General features: G+C 56.1%; 1 protein-coding gene across 5 annotated transcripts; it reads right to left on the minus strand.

Annotated features, from left to right (window-relative positions):
- Window positions 1-828: 828 nt before the first annotated feature.
- CACNB1 (calcium voltage-gated channel auxiliary subunit beta 1) lies at window positions 829-20,693 on the minus strand. Of its 5 annotated transcripts, none has more exons than XM_045889006.3 (14): window positions 20,423-20,693; window positions 17,860-17,946; window positions 14,704-14,823; window positions 13,501-13,623; window positions 12,810-12,946; window positions 12,520-12,596; window positions 11,126-11,145; window positions 10,770-10,850; window positions 10,270-10,328; window positions 9,972-10,081; window positions 9,700-9,851; window positions 6,490-6,585; window positions 5,875-6,060; window positions 829-3,780 (listed from the first exon to the last, which is right to left on the minus strand). In XM_045889006.3, the coding sequence occupies exons 1-14, from the start codon at window positions 20,504-20,506 to the stop codon at window positions 3,316-3,318; spliced, it is 1,797 nt and encodes a 598-aa protein (XP_045744962.1). In that variant the 5' UTR covers window positions 20,507-20,693; the 3' UTR covers window positions 829-3,315. The 5 variants fall into 5 exon arrangements, with proteins under 5 accessions (XP_045744962.1, XP_064439644.1, XP_045744961.2 ...); XM_064583573.1 differs by lacking the exon at window positions 11,126-11,145 and adding an exon at window positions 11,958-12,112 and having other exon boundaries at window positions 831-3,780; XM_064583574.1 differs by lacking the exons at window positions 10,770-10,850; window positions 11,126-11,145 and adding an exon at window positions 11,958-12,112 and having other exon boundaries at window positions 830-3,780.
- Window positions 20,694-22,336: the final 1,643 nt, after the last annotated feature.

Raw genomic sequence — 22,336 nt, forward strand, 5'->3', positions numbered from 1 at the left:
CAAGTCCTTGCTCCGTAGCTGTGTAACTATGGACGTTGCTTAGCCTCACGGAGCTTTATCTGTAAACTGAAGTTAGTAATCCCTGCCCTTGATTCAAAAGATGGGGCTCCACCCCCCAGATGGAGCTCTCTGCAGTTCCCCGATTCTCCAGACTAAGCACCCAGCTGTCTTCTGTTCTTCTCTTGGGTGTCCTTCCACAGGCACCATAAACCCACGTTGTCCAAAGCTAGACATTGTTTCTGATCCTGACCTGGTTTTTCCACCTGCTTCCTCTATGTCTGGGAAGACCATCACCCATAGTCGCCCCCAGACGCCTCCCTGTCTCTCACTGGCCACCTCCAATTGCTCTCCACGAGCTCTGGATTCTAACTGCTAGATGTTTCTGGCAGCCATTGCCTCCTTTCCCATCCCCCTGCTATGGCCCAGTGCAGCCCACCCTTGTTTCTTCTTTTTTTTTTAATTATGTTATGTTAATCACCATACATTACATCATTAGTTTTTGATAGTGTTCCATTCACCCTTGTTTCTTACCCAGAGTACTGCAGCTGTGTCCAAGCTAGGCACCAATCTATGCTCCAAACCGCAACCAAGGCAACTTTGTCATTGCTGCTCACAATCCTTCAATTTCTGCACAGCAGCTTCAGGACAAAGCCCAGACTCCTTCACATGACTCAAGGTCCACCGTGATCTGCTCCTGCCGGCCCTTCTCTGACCACCCCCTTGAGCACACTTTGCTGGTGAAGTACCAGGAACATGCCATGCATGTTACCTGCTTCCCCTGTCTTGAACACTTCCCCCCCTGCCCACCCAGGTTAACTCCTAACCAGCCTTCTAGACTTCACTCAAGCCTCACCTCCTCTGAGAAGCCTCTCCTGACCTCCCCAGGCTAAGGGAATCACCCTTCTACCAGGTTCCTGGAGAACCCAGTGCTTCTCCCAGCAGAGAGCTCACCGTGCTGTCCTGAATTGTCTGTGGCTCCCTTTTAGACTTGTGCCTGGTACATGGTAGGTGCTCAGTAAATGTCCAATGAGTAAACACAGGAATAAAGGATTGATTCCATTGAAAGGCAGTGGGGTCAGAGCGCTAGGCTGGGAGGCAGAGACTGGACTCCAACCCCAGCAGTCTTTGCCGTCAACTCCCTGGGACCTTGGGCCAGCTACCTGACCTGCGGACCTGCCCAGTTCCTTTCCTGGGGTCTGCTAACCCCTCACCTGGAAGGTCTAGATGTCTGCTGCCCTACACACACCCCCCCCCACACACACTTTGGGCAGAAACATTCAGGTAAGGGACCCAGGAGCTCTAGTCCTCCAGGTCCACCACCCCAGAAACAAGAACCAGGAGAGTGGCGACATGGTTTGTGAGTGCCACGTGAGGCAGGATACGGGTGCCAGGCACGACAAGTCTGGGGTCCACATCCTGCCAGCTGGGGATGACGGAACTGACATAATCCCCTGCCAACTCTCTCTCGATGTTCTCGGCTGGGGCTGGTGGAGCCCCCATTCTCTGCCCCCGCCCAGTAGACCTCTTCCATCTCCCAAAGATGGTTAGCAGGGCCATCAGTGGAGGAGGGAGCCAGAGGGAACTCGGTCACCCTCAGGAGGTGCTGGGCAGCAGCCAAGGCCCCCGGACCAGAAAAGCTGGATCTCACCCACGGAATCATGCCTGCGACACCCCACTTCTCCACCTCAGCTTCCCATTCTTTTCTGGCTCTGCTTGTGGGGAAACGGGTAAGGCTTGGGACTGAATGGGAAGCAGCAGCTGAAACTGGCCACACAGGACCGTGAGGCCTCAGAGAGCCGCCAAACAAAGCCCCGTCTGTCCTGGTCAATCCAGGGCTCGGGGCACGGCTTGTCCCCGTGCCCGCCCCTTCACACTCCCCTGCGTGGCGGCAGCTCCCATCTGCCCAGGCTGACCGCGTGGCAGGAACGAAGAAGCAGGCTCGGGAGGCAGCTGCAAAGGACAGGACGGCGGTTTTATATGTGACCAAATACTTCTAGGGGAGTACAGACGGACAGACAGACAGATGGGGGCACAGGACACCAGACAGGGAGGGAGGGGAGGGACACTGGGCAGTGGTGTCTTCTAACCAGTGAGTGGAAGCTACACCCCACCCCACGTTGGGGGGGGGGGACCACACCGGCACAGGTGGCGAGACAGGGATGAGGCGCCCATCCCCGAGGAGGGCAGCCGGGCAGGGCCCAGTCCTCGTTGGCACAGTCGGCTCTCTCTGGCCCCACTGCGTGCTGGGGAGGGGCAGGGCTGCGGGGCTGTAGGGATGCTAGGCCGAGGACCACTGGAGGGGCCAGAGGGGGTACCAAGGCATCTCCTGGGGGGAAGTGGACGTGGGGTAAGGACAGGATCACAAGAGGCAAATGCAGAGCAAGACCAGCAGCAGCCAAGCCCCCCAGGGGAGATCCGAGGCCCCGAGGTGACCCCTGGGGCAGCGATTACCTCTTGGGCACCAACCCACAGGGCCTCTCCCCTGGGGCCTCCGGGCGAAAGTGAAGGAGCAGTTTTTTTGGTTTCAAAATGAGGCGGACTAGAATGTTCCATGGGTGCCACACCCAGGTGAAACGGGGTGGGGGGCTCAGACGCAGAGGGGCCCCCTTTTCTGATGGCAGTAGGCAAGGGAGGTTGTAGGCAAAGCTCATTCCTGGCGCAGGTAGAGGCTGAGGCATGGAAGTGGTGGGGTGGGTAGCAGGGTCTCCGGCTGCCCGCTCCTCAGGGGTCCGGGTCCGGCAGAGGGCACTACATTTGATGCCTGCCGCTCTCTACCCAGACCCCTCCCAAGACAAGTTCCCCATGGGGCTTCCATTCTATACCTTTCACCCACCAGACAATGCTGCCAGGAAGCTGGGAGAGGGGTGGGCATGGTGAAAGAACCTGGGTCTGGGGTTCAGGGAAGAGAGCCCTCACGGGAAGGAGTCTATAGAAGCCCCCTTACCCTTCCCAAATACTCCAGGTTGGGGAAAAAAGGGGCTACCCCATTTAGGACCCTTATTTAGAGCCCCAAGTAGAAAGAGTTAAGGAAGTGCACCTTTTCTCTGGGAGTGAGCAGAGGGAGCCCCCTGAGGTGGGGGAAAAGGGACACTGCAGGAAGATGGGCATCCCCCCATCCATCCACAGCAGTAAGTGAAAACCTACAGCTGGGCTTTAAGGGAATCCCAGGCGCTGGGATGCTACCACCAAAGAAACCCCAAACATCCAGCGAAGGCATCTGAGAGGGAGACAGCGCCCCCCTGGAGGAAAGATACACCCCTGTGGTGAGCCCCTCGGTCCCTCCCCTCCCCTGGGCCACTGTGTGGCCCCTGCTTCTCAGCGGATGTAGACACCTCGCCCCCAGCCTTCCAGCTCATTCTTGTTGCGCCCCAAAACTGGACCCCCACCCTCTGCGCAGTAGCGGGCCTTATTCCGGCCACGGTTCCGGTTGTCGGTCAGCTCCTCTTCATAGTCTTCTTCCTCATCCTCCCAGGATCCCTGCCGGGCCGATGGGGTGCTGCCCCCTGCAGGGTCTCCGAACCCTGGCCCCTCTGAAGGGTCAGTTTCCATGTCCACACATGAGTCTCCCAGCTCCGTGTAGGCAGAGTTTCGGTTGCCAGGGGTGTCGGCATCAAACGTGTCTTGGCGAGACAGTGCCCGCAGGGTGCCCACCCGGCCTGGTGGGTGGCTGCTGGGGTAAAGGCCCGGGGGCTGGCCCAGCTCCCCGGGGTACTCGTGCACGCTGGCGTGCTCCCCGGTGGCCCGTTCCAACGACTGGTCCCCGGAAGCAAGGTAGGGTCCCTGGTTAGCAGACGTACAGCACACACCATGCAGATCAGGCAGGGGTGAGAGAGACACAACAAAGCAAGGCAGGTTAGTGATGGCACCAAGACACCCAGCCTGGCTAAAGGAGGTGGGTGCTGGCTCTAGGGGATGGGCAGCCCAGCCAGAGGACAGACCTCAGGGCATTTGCTCCTCTATTGGGACAGGAGGCACCCAACCTTCGTAAGACAGGAGGAGGCATGAACTCTTCCGGTAACCATGGTAGAGAGCCCACGAATAATTAGTCATTGCTTCCTCAATGCACGTCATTAATCTGTCTTGGGCTAAATCATCATTAACAGCTCATTAGCATCGCCACTCATTAGTGGTTGATTGGGTTAGTCACTGCCCCAGTTTTCCAAATATACTAAGGGGATTTCAGCTTGAGCTCACTAACCCCAGTTCCTTCAGCCCAAACCAGACCCTAATCACAGGCTTCCAGAGCCCCACACCTCCCCCATCCGTTCCCTGGTCAGATGACAAAGTCTCCAGGGATGAAAGGATTCCTCCCCGGGCCCCAGCAAAAAACGAAAGCAGCAGCCTGGGGAAAGCTGATGGGTCTCCACCCCACTCCATACACACTCCCCACCCCTCCCCCAGAGACAATGAGGTGGCCCAACATCCTCAGCACCAAATGCCACAGAAAGGTGATCTGATGCTCATGCCACCATGGAGGCGGCTGGGTGGGGTGCAAGAAGGCCTGGGTTCTAGTCCCATCCCTTGCCACTTCAAGCTGTGTGACCCTGAGCAAATGACTCTCCTCTCTATGTCCCAGTTTCTCTGCGGTGGTATGATGGGGATTAGACCAGCAATTTCCAAGCTGTTCCCTGGAGACCCAAGGTGGCGGGAAGGGCACAAAGTGCTTCAGGGGTCCCTGTAGAGGTGAAACGGAAGCCAAGCCCCCGGCTCCCTCTGAGCAGAGCAGGGCCACTTTATATACTGAGCTTCCTTAGAAGTTTCAATGAACAAATGAGCTCTGTTACTGAAAACAAATTTGAAAAGCAATGTTCTTAGAATGATTTCATGGCTCTCTTCTGGCTCTAATCTAGAACCAAATACTTAATGGTGTGAGCCTAGAGATGGGAAGCAGCATCCAGGGGAGGAGGTCCAGCCAGGGCAGGGCACCCACAGGAGGACCTTTCCTGGAAGCTGTTTCACTGGGAGAAGGATGGAAGGTAGGGCATCAACTCAGAGAAGATGCTTCATTCTGGGTCCCCTCTGAGGAAACTCCTGGGATTAGGGCTCTGAGAGAAGGGACAGTCTCTCTGGGCTTAATGGCCCTGCTCTGTGGGAACTGCCTGGGGTTGATGGCCCTTGCTCTGCTGGGTCTAAAATGGGTGTGGGGGCTCCTGGCTGGCTCAGTCGGCAGAGCATGCAACTCTTGATCTCTCGGCCATGAGATCCAACTCCACACTGGGTGTAGAGATTACTTTAAAAAAATAAATTTAGGGGCGCCTGGGTGGCTCAGTTGGTTGGGCGACTGCCTTCGGCTCGGGTCATGATCCTGGAGTCCCTGGATCGAGTCCCGCAACGGGCTCCCTGCTGGGCAGGGAATCTGCTTCTCCCTCTGACCCTCCCCCCTCGCATGTGCTCTCTCTCATTCTCTCTCTCTCAAATAAATAATTAAAATCTAAAATAAATAAATAAATTTAAAAAATAAAACCTAAGTGGGTGTGAAGTCCAGTGAATGAAAATATCAGTCTTCCTTATGTTTTCCTCCTCATCTCCTATCTATTTAATAAGGCCCCAATCAGGCCTCATATCCAAAAGCCCCTAGGGCGGCAGCTGTAGTCCTATGGGACCAGGCCCAGGGAGGCACCACCAGCCAGCCCCCATCCCATCAAAAACCACAGACACCAGAAGCTGCCACTCACCACATATTTTACAAAATAAGGCTCTTCCCTTCCTTCCCCATGTTCCCTGCGCTCCAGGTCGAGCCTTGGGCAGGAGGGGTGATGGGTGGGACACCTACATGGCGTGCTCCTGCTGCTGGGGCACCGACCTGGCCCGCTGAGAGGCCTCCAGCCCGCCCCAGAAGCTGAGATTTCTCCTGAGTGAGGTGAGCACCTGTACCTGGAGGTTGGAGACAGGGGCAGGGCTGGCGGCCAGAGCGGCAGTAGCCATGGTACGGTTCAGCAGCGGATTGGGCGGAGTGCTGCTGGGCGGGTGTGTGGCCTTCCAATAGGCTTCCAAGTATTCGGCCAAGTGCTCGCAGGCGTCCTCCAATTGGTTCTCGTCCAGGATGATGTCAAACATTTCCTGCGGAGGCGGGTTTAGGGGCGGGGCTGGGATGAGCCGGGCGTGACCGAGGGGGTGAGGGTGTGGCCTGGGTGCAGTGGGTGGAGTCAAAGGGTTGAAGGACAAAGTTAAAAAGAAACCTCTGGGTGTCCAGGAAGAGGAGGACTCTCAGAAACATACACTGGCAGAACTACAAGAGGTCTTGGCACCCAGACAGTCCAACTCTCTCATCCTGGATATAAGGCAACCCCGGCTTGACCCCACAGAGAAGTGGGGGGCTTCCGGGGCTCGAACGCGGTCTCTGACTGCCTGTCCGGCGCTCTTTTCCAGGGAGACCAGTTCGTACCTATAGACCCCACCCTGGTGCTCCTGGTCGCTCTGTCTCTCATGCAGGCCAGAGGAAACAGGAGAACCCAAATATCTCCCCTTTCCCAGGGTCTGAGCACTCACGGGGGGACACTGCGCCAGCTTCTCGGAGGCCGCTATTTGGACATTGAGGTGTTTGGACTGAGACTTCCCTCGGGACTTGATGAGCCTCTGAAGTACCTAGTTTGGGGCGAGAGAAGCAGAGCTAGAGGGATCTCGCAATGCACCAAATCAGAGAAGCAGGTCCTGGGTGGAGCTAGCGTGTCAGGACGGGGGCAGGGGGACCTGGGGGGGGGGGGGCGGGGGGTGGATGTTGGATGATTCTCAGCCCTGGCCACCTCATCAGAAATGACCTCGCCAGCCCTGTGTCCCTCCTTACACAGTGCTCAGGCTCTCTCCCGGGTCTCATGCCAGGCTCTCCTGGGAAGGGGCTATCTGAAAGGCAGTGATTCGCCTTCCTGATCCCTGTCACTTTACAGGCTTCATTCTCCAGGTGGCATCCCCATGGGAACGGCAGCAGCCATCTTTGACGGGACACTTGCTGCGAACAGGCACTGGTCTGTGCTTTCCATATGATCAGTCCATTTAGTCCTGACAATAATCTCATGAGGTAGCCACTATTATTATTCTCATCTCCACAGCAATCATGATAACAGTAGTAACAGCTAACCAGAAAGCCATGACCTTAACGAAATGATCAAAGTTAATGTCACCAATGACACAGCAGACACCTCGTGCCTCTTGATGCAACACGCTCGGAGAGACACATTGCACCAAAATGCAAAACCTAAGCCTCATCACAAGGAAACATCAAGCAAACCCACACTGAGGAACAGTCTACAAAGTCGGTGGTCTGTACTCTTCAAAAACGTCAGTGTCGTAAAAATCCAAGAAAGGCTGGGGAACTGTTCCAGTTTAAGAATGTGAAAGAGAGGGGCGCCTGGGGGGCTCAGTCGTTAAGTGTCTGCCTTCGGCTCAGGTCATGATCCCAGAGTGCTGGGATCGAGCCCCGCATCGGGCTCCCTGCTTGGCGGGAAGCCTGCTTCTCCCTCTCCCACTCCCCCTGCTTGTGTTCCCTCTCTTGCTGTGTCTCTGTCAAATAAATAAATAAAAATCTTTAAAAAAAAAAAAAAAAGAATGTGAAAGGGAGAGGTGCCTGGGGGGGCTCAGAAGGTTAAGCAGCTGCCTTCAGCCCAGGTCATGATCCCAGGGTCCTGGGATCGAGTCCCACATTGGAGTCCCTGCTCAGCAGGGAGCCTGCTTCTCCCTCTCTCTCCCTCAGCTTGTGCTCTGTCAAATAAATAAACTCTTAAAAAAAAAAGAGAGAGAGATAAAGCAACTAAATGTAACACGTGATCCTGGGTTGAGGGAGAAATTGCCATAAAGGGCATTATTGGGACAATTGAAAAATGAAGGACGGGGCGCCTGGGTGGCTCAGTCGTTAAGCGTCTGCCTTCGGCTCAGGTCATGATCCCAGGGTCCTGGGATCGAGCCCCACATCGGGCTCCCTGCTCAGCGGGAAGCCTGCTTCTCTTTCTCCCTCTCCCACTCCCCCTGCTTGTGCTCCCTCTCTCGCTGTGTCTCTCTCTGTCAGAAAAATAAATAAAATCTTTATAAAAAAATAAGTAAATAAAAATAAAAAATAAATTAAAAAAGAAAAATGAAGGACTAAAATATTTCTTGAATTTGGCAACTGTACTGTGGTTATGTAGATTAATGTCCTCGGTTCTTAAGAAATACACATTGAAATATTTAGGAATAAAGACATGGTATCTACAACCTACTCTCAAGTAATTCAGAAAAAAAATATATTCACATATACATAACACATACCTAAAGATAAAATGTGGCAAAACGTTCAAAATTAGTGAATCTGGAGAAAACGAAATAATATACTTTAAATGGCTGAATTGAATGGTGTGTGAATTATCTCAATAAAGCTGTTAAAAAATTACTGAATCTTAGTGAAGGGCATTCAAAGAATGGCAGTTCTTGGTACTCTTCCGGCAACTCTTGTCTAGATTTGGAATTGTTTCAAAACAAAAATCTAAAAAAAAAAAAAAGAATAGATATAGTGCTTAGTAGGTCCTGGGCACCTTGCATGGTTAATCCACCTATGTCATCCTCACAACCACCATGTGAGGATCTCTGTTTTGCAGGTGAGGACACGGGCACAGAGACATTAGGGGACTTTGCCAAAGGAGCACAGAGCTGGGAGTACAGTGTTGGTTCATTAACTCTGGGCGCCCTGGCTCCAGAGTCCCCACCCTTCACCTTGGTCAGTGCTCCTGGGAGAAATGGAAGGATTGGTTACTTGCCAGCTCACGGAGTGTTTTTGTATCCATTATCTCATTAGATCCTTTCAACCACCCCAGGAAGGACTTCAATCCTATCCTCCCCTTTCCGCTCATTAGAAACTTAGGGCTCAGAAAGGTTGGGGTGCCTGGGTGCTCCGCTCATAGGGTGTCTTCATAAAATGGGAACAATTACCACCCTTGGTTGTCAGTCATGAATCAGACAGAACTCAGGGCTCTTTCCATCATCACCTCAAATCCCCTCAACAATAACAAGGGAGAGATTTCAATTCCCATTTCATAGGTGAAGAAATTGAGGCACGGAGGCTAAATAAATCCTCCAGAGATCCCAAGCTCAATAACAGAACAACAACCAAACAACAAAAGTGAGTGTATGAATGAATGAATAAGTCAACCAGAGCAAAGGGTTGAACCCAATGCTGTTTTCTTACTTCAAATCCTTCACCTAAACTCTCCTTCCATGTTTCTCAAACCCCCGCTAACGTCTAGGAGGGGAATCTCACAGAGCCGCAATACGAACAAGAAGTAAATCAGCCTTCCTACCAATTCATTTCTATCAAGGTCCAAGCGAGGACAGTGCAGCAAAAAGTGACAAAATCAAATGACAGAAAAGACCTCCCAACTGCCAAGTAGTTGGGTGACACTGCGGAGAAAAAGCACAGAATTCTTTCAGTTTTCTGGATCAAGGATGGGAGGTCAACCAGAGCGGAGACAGGGGGCTGGCCTGCATGACACTATAATGATACTTATACTAGCTAATACATGATGAGGCACATTATACCAGACCCTTTGCTAAGTGCTAAGCATTCACATTAGGTTCGATTTTCACAATGTCCATTTGATGGAGTTTTACAAAGGAGGAAAATAAGGCTCGGGGAGATTCGGTCACACAGTTAATAAGCAGTTGCTGGGATTGAAATACAGGCCACCCAACCCCAGAGCACTCCTGTCCCCACGAGGGTCAGGCTCTTTCACCTACCTTTGGAGAGGTGATCTTGATGTAAACAATGATGGGGGCCAGTGAGGTCTTAGAGAGCTGGGCTGGGTGGTTGATGGTGTCAGCATCCAGAGCAACCAACTGAAGGGTCCGGGCCAGCTCAAAGATTCGCTCGATCTCGCTCTGAACCTCAGCTGGGGGACACGGAGTTATGGGGAAGGGGGAATGTAGGGGGGCCTCCCCAAGAGGCAATGGACAATCCAACCCTCTGGAGATGCACCCCCCCACCGCCCCACGTCGCAGGGTGGGCTTACCCAAGCTGGAGCGTGTGTTGGAGCGCTCAATGATGATGTGTTTGCTGGGGTTGTTGAGGACTGAGCGCTTAGCCAGGGAAATGTCTGCCGTCACACGAGTGATGGAGATCCTGAGGGATGGGGCAAGGGGAGTGAGGGATCAGGGTGGGCTTGAATGCCCTGCTCACTCCCCAGGCTCCAGGCCTGCCTCCTAGCCCTCAGTACAAGGAGGCCCAGGATCAGCATTCAAGCCCACCCTGCCCATTCCCAGCAGCCCAGGACCACAATGGGGTTGGGAAGCCAGCTCCCAGGGTCTTACCTGCCATCAAATCGATGCTTCAGGAAGTCAAATAAAGCTTTCTGCATCATGTCTGTAACCTGAGATTAGGGGGTGTGTTGGGGGGGGAGTGAGGTGTTTAAAGCCACTCAGGAAGGGTGGGCTGCCGAGTATTTACACCCTCACATTCCATTTTCTTCTTTAATTCCTGAGGTAAATGGCCCCCTGGGGGAGGTGGGGGGGTTCCTTCTAGGTCTGAGGAGCCTCTGATGGGGTCTCTGATTCCAAAGGTTCTTCTAGGTGGATTCTCTGGGAGGAACCTTCTTGGGGGTGTCTTGGGGGAAGGGGACTGCACCCTTCTGAGTGAGTCTCCCTGTGGGTCAGGCCCCTCTGGGGGCTTCTCCGAAGGTCTGTAGCCCTCTGGGGAGATACCCTGGGAATCTGGGCCCTTCCAGGGGATCTCCCTGGGGTCTGAAACTTTCTGTAGCATCTCTCTAGAGATCTGGGCCCCTCTGGGTCCATACCCCTCTAGGGGCTCCTACCTCATAGCCCTTGAGCGATGGTCCCACCAGGATGATGGGCCTCATGGAAGGTACCACGTCATAGGGGGGCACATGCTCTGTCTGAGGGGGAAGCAGGGAGGGGAAACCCCAGAGTGGAGATGGCATTAGCCCCTCTTCCCCAGCCTCCAGGCTCCCCCATGCATTCTTTCCTCCCCCTGCTCCCAGAACCCAGATGTGGGGGATGGGGGTGGGGATGGGGAGGGATGGCCAAGGAGAACCAGGAAGGGTGAGGGAAATGGGGGGTGGGTAGAGAGGGCACGAGAATGGGTGTTAGAAGGTCCCACCAGCTCATCCCAGGGGGTGGGGAGGGGGACACAGAAAGCTGTGATACTCACCGACTTCTGCTTCTGTTTGGCTGGGTCCAGAGATTGCCAAGAGTAGGGAGGCGGGGGAGAGAGGGGAGGGCACCCAGGCAGGGGCAGAAGGCAAGGAAGGAGCCAGGACAAGAGAGGGAGGGAGAGTGGGCAGACGAGGAGAGATAACAGGGCATGCGTGTTAGTGACAGACAGAGCCAGAGAGAGGGGACGGGACCCCATGCCAAGAGGGAGCCAGAGATGGCCCTAGATCAGGGCTGGGAGAAGGACTGACAGTCCAGTGGACTTGTGAATATTCCCACCTACCCTTCCCCTTTCTGGGTCTTGGGAAAGTTCTGGAAAGGGTGACAGCCCCTAATTTGGTGCCCATCTCCTGCCTCTAGTGCAGTCCAACCTGCCCATTTGAAGGGTTCCTTAAACTGTCCTGCTGTGCAGCCAGTAGACCCCCACATGCCCACCCTAGCCCCACGGAGTCCAAAAAAGACCAAGAAGGGTTCACCATTCCGCTCTCCCCATCCCATGCTGGGGTGCAGGGCAAACATGGAATATCCCAGTTTCGTTACCACCAGCTCCTGCTTCCGGGGGTGGTGGGGCAAGGGGCACAGCCTTCCAAGGGAAGGGGTGCTTTGACTGCAAGAAACATCCCTTCCTGGGGGTGGGCCGGAGCGGGGTGGTGCGTGGAGCTGGACGCGCCCGCTCCTGGTGCCATGCCGCCCTCCCTGCTCCTTGGCAGGAGGCCCTGCTCCCCACAGAATTGGGCTGGCACTGCGTCTGAATCCGATTCGGCCCCTCCCCCTGCCCAAGAGCCGGGCCCTGACCCCCTGCCCTCTGGCCAGAACCCAGCAAGAATTACCTTCTTGAAGAAGGGGATGCGTTTGCCATGGGGTGGCGGGGTGGTAACACTGCTAAAGCTAGTCTTGGCAGAGCCGCTCTGCTCCCCGAGCTCTGCCTCCTCATCCTCTAGCTCTAGGGGGTCTAGTTCAAAGGCTAAGTTAGTCATCTCATTACCTGGACCGCAGTCAGGAGACAGGAGGGAGGCGAGGTGGGGAGGGGTGGGATGGACATGGAGACACAAGTACAGAAGGCAGGGATGGGGTGGGGAGAAAAGAAAGAAGAAGAGGTGAATGGAACAGAGCTAGGAGAAATGAATGGGGTCGGGGCAGGGGAGTCAGGCAGAGAGATGGAGCTACCAAAGAAACAGGAAGGAGAGACACAGGAGAACGGGCGCTGACGGGCCCAGCTTGGGGGGCATCCTACTCTTCACGGAGGGGGTACCGCTGGGTGTGTTTGGAGGACTCAGGGCTGGGGCGCCCCCTACTGCAGGGAAAGGAGGGGACAGGCAGTGCAGAGACCACCCCCCCCAGGAGCTCCCCCACCCCACCCCCGCCATTCTCTAAGGTGGTAGCAGCTCTTACCACTGGCAGGGGGCGTGGGGCGGCGGGTGCCAGTCACCACGTCTCCTAGGCTGGAGCTGGAGTTGTCACCTGATTTGCTGTGTGGGCAGAGAGACAAACGGAGCTGTGAGCAGAGGGGTGGGCGTGAGGGTGGGGGAAGCTTGTTCTCTCCTATGCTGCCTGCCCCCCCACCCCGGAGATTCTCCAGCCCCACGGGTGACGCTGTACGCGGCTATGCCCTCGGGGCAATGGGTCAACCCTTGCGGCCTAGTCCCAGCTGGACGGCCCCCTCCCGGTCCCCAGCTAGACACCTGGAGCTGAGGCGGTTCTGGCGCAGCTTCTGTTCCTGCAGGAGGCGCAGGCTGTCCAGTTTGACAGGGCTGGGGATAAAGCCAACCTCACAGCCCTCCTTCACCAGTCGCCCGATCCACCAGTCGTTATTATATTTCTGCAAACAGCAACATCAGGTGGGGTGGGAGAGACCAAGAGCGAGATTGGAGGGGCAAGCCAGCAGCCACCCTATGAAGAAACCCCCCTGGGACCTGCGACGCCTCCCCAGGGGGTGGCACCTCTGAAGAGCTGGTCCCTGGCTCTAGCCTCTGAGCACAGCACCCAATCCTTAGAACAACTCCGTGACCTGTAGCCCCTTGGGCCATGGACCACCGCACCCCCCACACATCCCTGTCCCACCATGTGCCCACCCCACCCTGGAAAGGCAGGGAGAGGGGCGAATGCTGACACCCACATGTGCCTGCACACTCCCACCCTACTTAACAAATCTCATCACAACCCTCTCGACATCCGTGGGACCTTGGCATCACCACCCCATTTTACCAATGAAAATTAGAGGCTCAGAGAGGGGAAGAGCTTTGTCTAAGATCACACAGCAGATTCAGCCGAGCTCTGCTTGGCTCAGAAGTCTTTTTCCGCTAGAACTCCAGCTGCCCTTCTCCTGGCACCCACTACCCTGCCCTCCTTCCAGACACCAGATGCTCTCTCCACCTCTTTGATGTGCAGGAAGTCCTTGGGCTCGAAGGTGATGGCCAGTCCCTGCACTGGCACCTCATCCCCAGGAGATGGGTTGTAGCCGACATTTGTTCGCACAGCAAATGCCACGGGCTTGGTCTAGAGGTGCACAGGGAGAATGACAACCAGAGGGTTAAGCCACGACGTACCGCAGTGGGATGGGGATGATGTGGAGGTTTGTTGTGTTGATCATTGAAAAGTATACTGAATTGTGTAAGTGGTTTTCCTGTATGTACATTAAATTTCACAATTGAAAAAAAAATAGAATTCAGCCTTCTCAGGATGAAGGGGGCCACTGGGGATGGTAAGTATTAGCCTGGAATGACATCCAGAAAGAGTATTACTAATGATAACAGCAACAACAATAATAATAATAACAACCAAAGCTATGGTTTACTGTGCCAGGCCGTGTTAACATGTTTTACAAGCATTACCTCATTTATTCACCACAAAAACCTTAAAAAGTCAACTACTAGGGGCGCCTGGCTGGCTCAGTCAGTGGAGGACTCTTGATCTCGGGGTTGGAAGTTCGGGCCCCACACTGGGTGTAAAGATTACTTAAAACAAAATAAAATAAAATCTTAAAAAATAAAAAAGTTAACTACTATTATTATCTTCATCTTTTTTTTTTTTTTTAAGATTTTATTTATTTATTTGACAGAGAGAGACACAGCGAGAGAGGGAACACAAGCAGGGGGAGTGGGAGAGGGAGAAGCAGGCTTCCCGCGGAGCAGGGAGCCCGATGCGGGGCTCGATCCCAGGACCCTGGGATCATGACCTGAGCCGAAGGCAGACGCTTAATGACTGAGCCACCCAGGCGCCCCTATTACCTTCATCTTAATGAATGAGGAGACTAAAGTTCAGAAAGGTTAAGCGGCTCACCTGAGATCACACAGCTAATCGGGGTCAGCCCGGGATGTTTGAGTCCAGAAAAAAGGGGGGAGTCTCAAGTTCCTACTATGTGCGGCAACACTACTTAGCACTTATTATCCTGTATGAGAAGGCAAGTAGTATGGCCCACATTTTACAGCTTTAAGGCAGAGGCACATCGAGGCCCTGGGGTACACCAGCTGAAAAGTGGCTGGGCCAAGACTTGGCCCTTGGTCTGTTCAGGCCATCCCTAAGGCCTGGGGGTGGGAAAACAGAGCCAGCACAGCCCCCTGACTCCATATTTCTCACCTTGGCTTTCTCGAGCTGGGCCAATGCCTGGCGCTCTGCCTCCTTCCTTAGGGCTTCCCGGTCCTCCTCCAGAGACACGTCAGAGTCAGATGGCCGGCTGGTGTAGGACTCCGCCGAGCCCTGAAAACGGACCGGGCCGGCTCAGGGCCCGCACTGCCTCCTGGTTCCTGGGCCTCGGGAGGCACAGAGGGGCCACCCGTCATGAATGCCTCAAGCCCCAGCCAGCCCAACGTGATGCCACAAGGGCTAGGAAAAGGTGGTATGAGATGAGAGAAGCCAGGGACTGAGATTGGCAGGCCCCTGGGAAAAGTGTGGCCCTAGGAAGGGCGACAGCAGCGAGCAGGGGGTTAAAGCAAGTCCCACGACAACAGCTGCTTGGGGCCCAGGGAGGGGTGGGAACCTGATAGGGGCACAGCGCAGGGGAGGAGTGCCAGGGAACGGTCTCCACTCCCTGTTCCTCCTTCCCTCCCCTGCCCCCAGCACCGTACCAGCTGAGATAGACTCGGGAGAAGCCCAGAGTCCTTCCAGGGCCAGTAGCCACCAACATAGGCCTGAGCTCTCTGCAAAATTGGCAGTGGGCAGCCCGCTCTGCAGGATGGGGCCACCAAAAATTTTGCTATCTTCTGCTCAAAGGTGAGGGGAGATAGAATCCTATTTCCCTGGCCAGAATCAGAGGAAACCCAACCCTCAGCCTCTCATAAGATCCAAAACGAGACCCTAAGATTTCTAGGGTAGTGTAGGCAAAAGAGGCAAGTGAAGAGCAGAACATGGGGCAGGCCTCTCTCTTTATTTCTATGGCTGCTGGCTGCTAGGGTCTAGGCAGGCCCAGAAGTCTGGCTATGCCAGGAAGCTGGCCTTGACCACACGGACCATCCCAGAGCACAAGGAACTCCCTCAGGGATGCAGGCGCATGAGTGAGGCCCAAAGTGTCAATGAACATGCTTATTCACAGGCGTGCTTGGATGTGCAACTTCAAGTGCATTTAGGAGGCTGTGTTCTACGGTATGTGCTGGATATGCACGACTGAATGCATATAGATGCACCTGAGCACAGGCAGGGGGGCACCCTAGGTGTGAGTGTCCCTGACCATGTGCGGCACATGAGGGCAGGAGCCAGGAGGTGTGCATTTGTGTGACTACACAAATGTGGTGATGCTGGGACAGGGGCAGGTGGTACTGGAGGAAGAGCAGGACGACACACGTGTCGGGGTTCTTTCCTGAGGCCATGAAAGGGTCACTTGGCCAGGAATGCCCAGGGGACCTAGGAAAGAGAGAAAACACAGTCCCACCTCCCCCAGAGGGTCCAGTCATTAGCTAGTGAGGTTGCCCACTCCTTTCCCAGCCAAATCACAAAAGTAGGAGACTCATGAAGGGGCAAGATTGGGGTGGGAGTGGGGTCACTAATGGAGGCTGGAAAAGAAACAAAAGGGAAGGAGAGTGAAAAAAACCAGCTGATCTACCACTCTCCACCCCTCCTGATGAGAGCACTAAGGATCAAGGAGACAGATGCCCCAGAGAGCCCGAGAAACAGACCCAGAGACAGAGTGGCAGAGAGGCATTTACTGATCCTTACAGACGTGTGTACGCACACACGCGCGCACACACAGACATGCACGCACATAGACATATCAGAAATGGCAAGAGCGGGGAAACAGCGAGGAGGCAAGGAGACAGGCTAGAGTGAGGCCCCCCCATCAGCTTTCCCACTGGGGCTGCTCCCACCCACCCCGACTCCCACCCCATCCCTGGCTCACCACTACGAGGGTCCGGCTGGGCGCCTCCATCCCGGCGCCCTCAGTGCCTGGCCCTGCAGGCCTAGGGGGTGGCCCAAACTGCCCGTTCCCCCAGGGCGCTCAGGTTACAAGCAGAGTTGCTACATGTGCAAACTGCTAGGGTATATTTAGCTCAGAGATGTGGCAAGGCCTGCTCCCCTACTCCCTGCCACCTACTGGGGGTCAGAGCTAGGGAGCTGAGAGGAGGATGGACTGGAGGCTGGGGTCTGATCCTCTGGAGTGGCAAACACTGAAGGAACCAAGACTCTTCTGTCAAGAGGAGTTACCCCCGAGCACAGCGTCATTCCTCCTATCCCTGGCCCTGGCCCTGGCTGAGTCCTGCAACAGGAGGGATGAGGAAAAGACTGAAGAAAGGACTTCCCGTCTGTCTGTGTGCTTAGAAGATGCTGGGATGAAGGGCTGCTTGTCTGACCCTCTCAAGTCAGGCCTGGGCTCACATGTGCCAAGTGTTGTGGAGACAGAAGAGGCAGAAAGGGCCTGACTCCACAATCTGCGGTGGGTCTGCCTGGCACCACCCTCTCTCTCCAGCCCAAGGGGGTGCAGGGGCTGACCTCCCTACTGTCCTCTGCTCTCTTATGCCCTGCCCATTTCCTCTTTCAACATACTCCCTTTCCTTGTCTGATCCCAAGCCTCTCTCGCCTTTTTTGGGTACCAGGTTTTGTTGAGATGCTCTGTAGCCATAGCAACCACATGCCTCTCTGGCTGCCCCTCCCTGAGCCCGAGATGGCCAGGGGTTGGGAGTGAGAACAGAGATGAGAATGGCATCTTCCTGACTGAGAAAAGAAGACCCCAGAAAGCTATCCAGCCTCCTTCAGCCAGGGGTGCTGGGCTACCCTCCTCTCTAAAACCAATGCCCTCCCGCCCTAGGCCCCTCCAACACACTTTCTCTCTGCGTATTCAAGAGCAGTCAGCTAGATGGGAGGAGGCGTTTCCTCACCATACCTCACCAGGGCTCCAGGGACCCAAAGGACCTGGCTCCTCATCTCTTAGGCTCTGCGTCTACCCCACGCTGTCACAGGTTCTGGGGGAGGACGTGGAAGCAGACAGCCGGCAGGGGGAGTGGGTGACAGCCCGAAGCAAGCTAGGAGGAGGCAGGCCAGGCTGTCCCTGAATGAGATGACGCAGGCAGGCAGCAGGGGCTGGTGCCTGGGGCTGGGGGAGGGGCAGGGCGGGGGCTGAGGCAGTGGGTGCAGGCTGACAGTGTGTGCAGGAGAGGTCATGGGGGTGAGGGTGATGGGGTGGTTCCAGGCAGGTGACAAATGACATGGAGGAGGGTGCCTGGAGAAAAGCCTCAGACCCAGGTAACCAATGCTGGTCTCCACCAACCAGCCACCTCCTTTCTCTCAGCCCAGCCTCCCCATTACCTGGCGGACAAAACTGTTGGATGTCGTATCTGAGGACGTGCTCCCATCCGACCTTTTGAACCGCCCTTTCCTCTTGCTGTATTTGCCCTGGGGAAGCCAGGAAGGGACAAGAGTGGAATCAGAAAGGACCGTTCCCAACCCTCATCCCATCAGGCCCAGAGCTAACAGCCAAGCTTTGGGAGTATCATTCCCTGCTCTGAACAGCCCCACCCCCCATCTTCTTCCAGAGATGGTACAGCCCGAGGGGGAGGGGGGGCCCAGACCACAGCCTTGGGGTGGGGGACAGTGGGAGAGAACCTTAGAAAGCTCGTACAGAAACCCCCAAACCAAGCCAGAGAGGCTGGGAACAGGGAGGCGCTGAGAAGCTGGAGGCTCATTAGGCAGCAAAGCTAATTAAGATGCTGGGCAGGCTGCAGAGGCCTCCGGGGAAGGGAGAGGCTGCCTGCAGTGTGAGGGGGGCAGAGAGAGCTGGGGAAAGTCCCCCTCCCTTTCCCCCTCAGCTGGAGCAGAGGGGGGCCAAGTGTGCCTGTGGCCCCCAGGGTGAAGAGGAATCGCCAACCTGGGCCCAGCTTGGCTTTTCCCGTGCCCGAATCTTGCCTTCATTTTTCCGCAGAGTGGGGAGGGGAGTGGCAGCTCTCAGTTCTTGGAGACCCAAAACCAGATTTCTGGGCAGGGGGCTAAGGGGGACGGATGCAACTGTATTTGGAAAGAAAACATCTAACCCCAACCCAGCCCAGTGTCATGGGGGCAGATTTAGCAACACCGCCCCCACCCACCAACCCTGTCACGACTGTTTCTCAGCCCCTTCTTGATCATCGCAGTGGTCACGCCTCTCCCCAAGGGGGAGAGAGCTCAAGCTTCCACTCTCTAACCCCTGGCTGCCACTGTCCATGCCCGGTCCCCATGGTAACCACCAGGCTGCATCAATCTAAATGCCCCTTGGCCCTGCCCCAAGACAAGCCTAGGACACAGCCCCCACAAGTCCCTGGGGTAGGCCGGCTCAGCCTCACTGCCTGGGTTCCTGGCTTGGGTGGAGTGGACACTGCTTGACCTCTCGAGCAGCCACACATTCAGGTATTTCCAGGCCTCCTGTCAAAGGGGCTCATCCTTGCCCTCCCTAACTCACATACACACTTGGCCCCAGGCCAGTCCAGAGTCATGGGAAGGGAATGATGGAGGGTTCAGGCCCTCCAAGCCCTTGCCCCCAGCTACCATCCTAGAGTTTCTATGCCCAAGAAACTAGATAAGACATGATCAGACTAGGGGCTCTGGTTCCTTGGGCCTGAGTACAAGAAGGAGCATGGATAGATAGGAGAGAAAGGTACCTGGGAACCCTTCAAAAATCCTCCCTCCCAACCTCTTCTCTCAAACCAAACACATACCCAACCTCTAGGATTGAGGATCCCTACAAACTTAAGAGGATCCTCCAGTGAGCCCCAGACTCTCTTTCACACCACCACCACCACCCCAGGATGGGAAAAGGGAGTGGCACCCAGAGAGACAAGGGACAGCTGAAAGGAAGGCCCCAGTCAGCTGCCTCCCAGGCTCCAAGGGGCCTGGGATGGAGAAGGGAGGTATTTTTAGGTCTAACCTGACCCCCCCCCCCCACATGCCCATCAACCACATTTTCATGGTGGTTACAGTTGCTCCAGGCTGGTCACAGCAAGAAAAGAGTTAATGGTATCCTAGCCTTGGGGTATTGCCAGACTGGAGAATGGCCTTGTCCCAGAAAAATCCCTTGGCACGACCACCCTAGACCCTGACCAGTCACCCCAGACCCTGCTGGTCACTCCATGGGCACGCACCACACCCAAGAACGCCCCTTCCTGGGGATAACCCGGCACCGGAAAAGTGTGACTGGGGGTGGGGCGGCAGACACCCCCCAACCCCCAGGTAACACAGCTTCCTCCCCTCCAGGACAGTGAGTTGGCATCCATCCAACTTTCCAAACTTTGGAGGCGTTTTCTAAGGCTGGGGAGGGGAGGGGGGTGGAGAAGGAACGATAACGTGGGTGTTGGGGGAGGGAAGGTGGTCCAATATGAGGATGTAGCTGAGGTGCCAGGATGGGGGCCTAGCCCGGGGCCGGCCCCTTCCCCACCCTCGAAAGGCCAGTGTCTGCGGCTCCGAAGGCCTGATGGCACCGCCCTGACCACCGCCTCGGCCATCTCCCAGGGCCACCCCCGCCCCACCCACCCCCGGCCTGGCGCCCCCGAGCGCGCTCTGCGTCGCCCCCTTTGCCTGAGCTCGCTCTCGAGCCTCCCTCAACCCCCGGATGCCCCGCCAGCTCCCCCACTCTCCAGCCCCGGAGCAGGGACCCTGACGCGGGGGAGGCGAGGCGAGGGTGACAGGCGGCCCGACCGCCCCCTCCCAGCTCCGCCAAACCGCAGCCCAACTCCGGGCCAAGCGCCCATCAATCATTAACCGGCAGGGACTGGGGGCGCGCAGGCGCCCCTCGCTCCTCCGCGCCGGGCACCTAACTCCTTCTTCCCCGCGTCCCTCGAGCCGACCCCACAAGGTCCGCGGCAGCGGCCCCCTGCCCTCGGGCCCGACCACCACACCTCACCTGCGGGCTGGGGTCGAAGACCTCCATGGGGATCTCCTGGGAGGGTGGGTAAGGGCTCCGGGACATGCTGGTCTTCTGGACCATGGAGAGGAGCCTTCCCTCCGGCTGCCGGCCCGGCCCAGCCGGGCGCCCTCAGCGCATGAGAGAGGCCGTCGGAACCGAGAGCCGCGCGGCGCAGCCGGCACCCGCTCCAGCCACCTGGCCCGGCCTTCGGTGCCCTCTTCCTGCCTCCCGTCCCTCCTCCCGCTCTCTCTGCCGCCGCCGCCGCCTCCTCCTCCGCCCCTGAAGGCTCAGCATCTCCCCCCGCCCCCTCCGCTCCCACCTGCCCCTCCCTCCGCCCTCCCTCCCTCCCTCCGCCCGCCCCGGCCCCGCCCCTCGCAGCCCCTCCGCGGGCTCCGCACAGACAATGGGAGGGCGGCCGGAGGGAGGCACGCCCCTCCTGGCTCGGGAGGAGGCTGAGCGCCGGCCTGGGACTGGCCTGGGGTGAGGGCGGCCCAGTCTGAGTCGGGAGGGGGGGCGGGGAGGGGGGGGAGTGAAGCCCGGCCTTGGGGCAGGGGGCGGGGGCCGCGGCTTACCAGTGGAGGCAGAGCGCTGATGGAGGTGAAGCGCTGTTTGGCACGCCCCCCTCTTCCGTCCCAAACCGCTCTCCCTTCGCGCGTCGGCTCGTTCCACTCCAGTTTGGGCCGCCGGAACTTCCCAATCCCGTTGATCCTGGGACCCGGCTTTAACTCCTTTCTCCCCGGTGTGGGCTCAGGCTGCCTTGAACCAAACAGAAAGGCCCCTCTCCCTGCAACAGGACGATGCTCTCCGGAGGTGGAGGCTGTCTGAGACTGAGGCTGGGGTGATGAGAATGTCCAAAGGGAGCCCCAACACAGACAGCAATAAGAAATCCCGGGGACCAGGAGTCCTTCTGCCTTTGTCCCTCGTATCCCCCCAGGCCCTTCCAGAAGGCAAGGTCCCCGTTTCTTGGAAGAGAGAGGAAAGAGGAGGAAGAAATGTGGAGCTGAGAGAGTGGCTAAAATCAGACCTAGTGCCTTTTGACCTAGAATTGCTCCCCCTTCATCCTTGATTTGGGGACAAATACCCAAGGCCTGGATCCCACCAACCACAACCTATGGAGAGAAAAGGAATTAGGGAGTCTGGCAAAAAGTCTGGTATTGGGGAACCTGCCTGGCTCAGTCCTTAGAGCATGTGACTCTTGATCTCAGGGTGGTGAGTTTGAGCCCCACCTTGGATATAGAGATAAGTTAAAAACAACAACAACAATTCTGGTGTCAGTTTGGCTCAGGCTCTTTCAGCCCTGGACAAGTCACTACACTTCTGTAAAATGGGGTTGCCGGTACTGTAGTGTCTTTGTCACCTGGGATTATTAGGAGGATGAGGGAGAATGAAATCAAATGATGGACTGCTCAGGTGTTTGGAGATGCTATAAGGCGCTGAACAAAGGTCTCTCATGGCAGGAGGAATTGTTACTTCTCCACCGTTTCCCCTGCTCCTCAAAGAGGGGAGATGAGAAGTAGAATGGACAAGATTTGCCCAGGTTCAGTTACCCTAATATAAAGCCCAGCCTGCTGTCTCCTGCTAGAGGAGAGACTGTGGAATACACTGACCCCTTCTCCTCACCCTGGGTTCTACAAGTGGATGGCCAGCTTATGTTGTTTCTCTGCTCACATTACTTTGAGGGAGAGTAAGAATGAAGCACATCAGCACTGTGCTATGAACAGATCCAACCCTGAACAGGGTTTCGATCTGTCCCTTGGGCACAAGGAGCCTGGTATGACAGAAAAGGCATGGATATTGAAGTCAGAAAGACCTGGATTTTCAATTTCTGCTACCTCACTCAGCTGTAAAATGAAGATGACACTATCCCTGTTGTCTTGAAAAAGTGGCATGAATTTTGCTTTGCTTCCCCTC

This window comes from Mirounga angustirostris, unplaced genomic scaffold (assembly GCF_029215605.1).
Source record: "Mirounga angustirostris isolate CCGP_5_RB_7025 unplaced genomic scaffold, mMirAng1.0.hap1 SCAF_17, whole genome shotgun sequence".
Taxonomy (NCBI): domain Eukaryota; kingdom Metazoa; phylum Chordata; class Mammalia; order Carnivora; family Phocidae; genus Mirounga; species Mirounga angustirostris.

Bases quoted from the DNA above. Each gene is read 5' to 3' on its own strand.
- CACNB1 (XM_064583573.1), bottom strand. From the start codon at position 20,506: ATGGTCCAGAAGACCAGCATGTCCCGGAGCCCTTACCCACCCTCCCAG. The intron at 17,947-20,422 runs GTGAGGTGTGGT...TGGCTTCCCCAG, and splicing joins TCTTCGACCCCAGCCCGCAG to GGCAAATACAGCAAGAGGAA. The intron at 10,329-10,769 runs GTAGGAGCCCCT...CCCTAATCTCAG, and splicing joins CATCGCTCAAGGGCTATGAG to GTTACAGACATGATGCAGAA.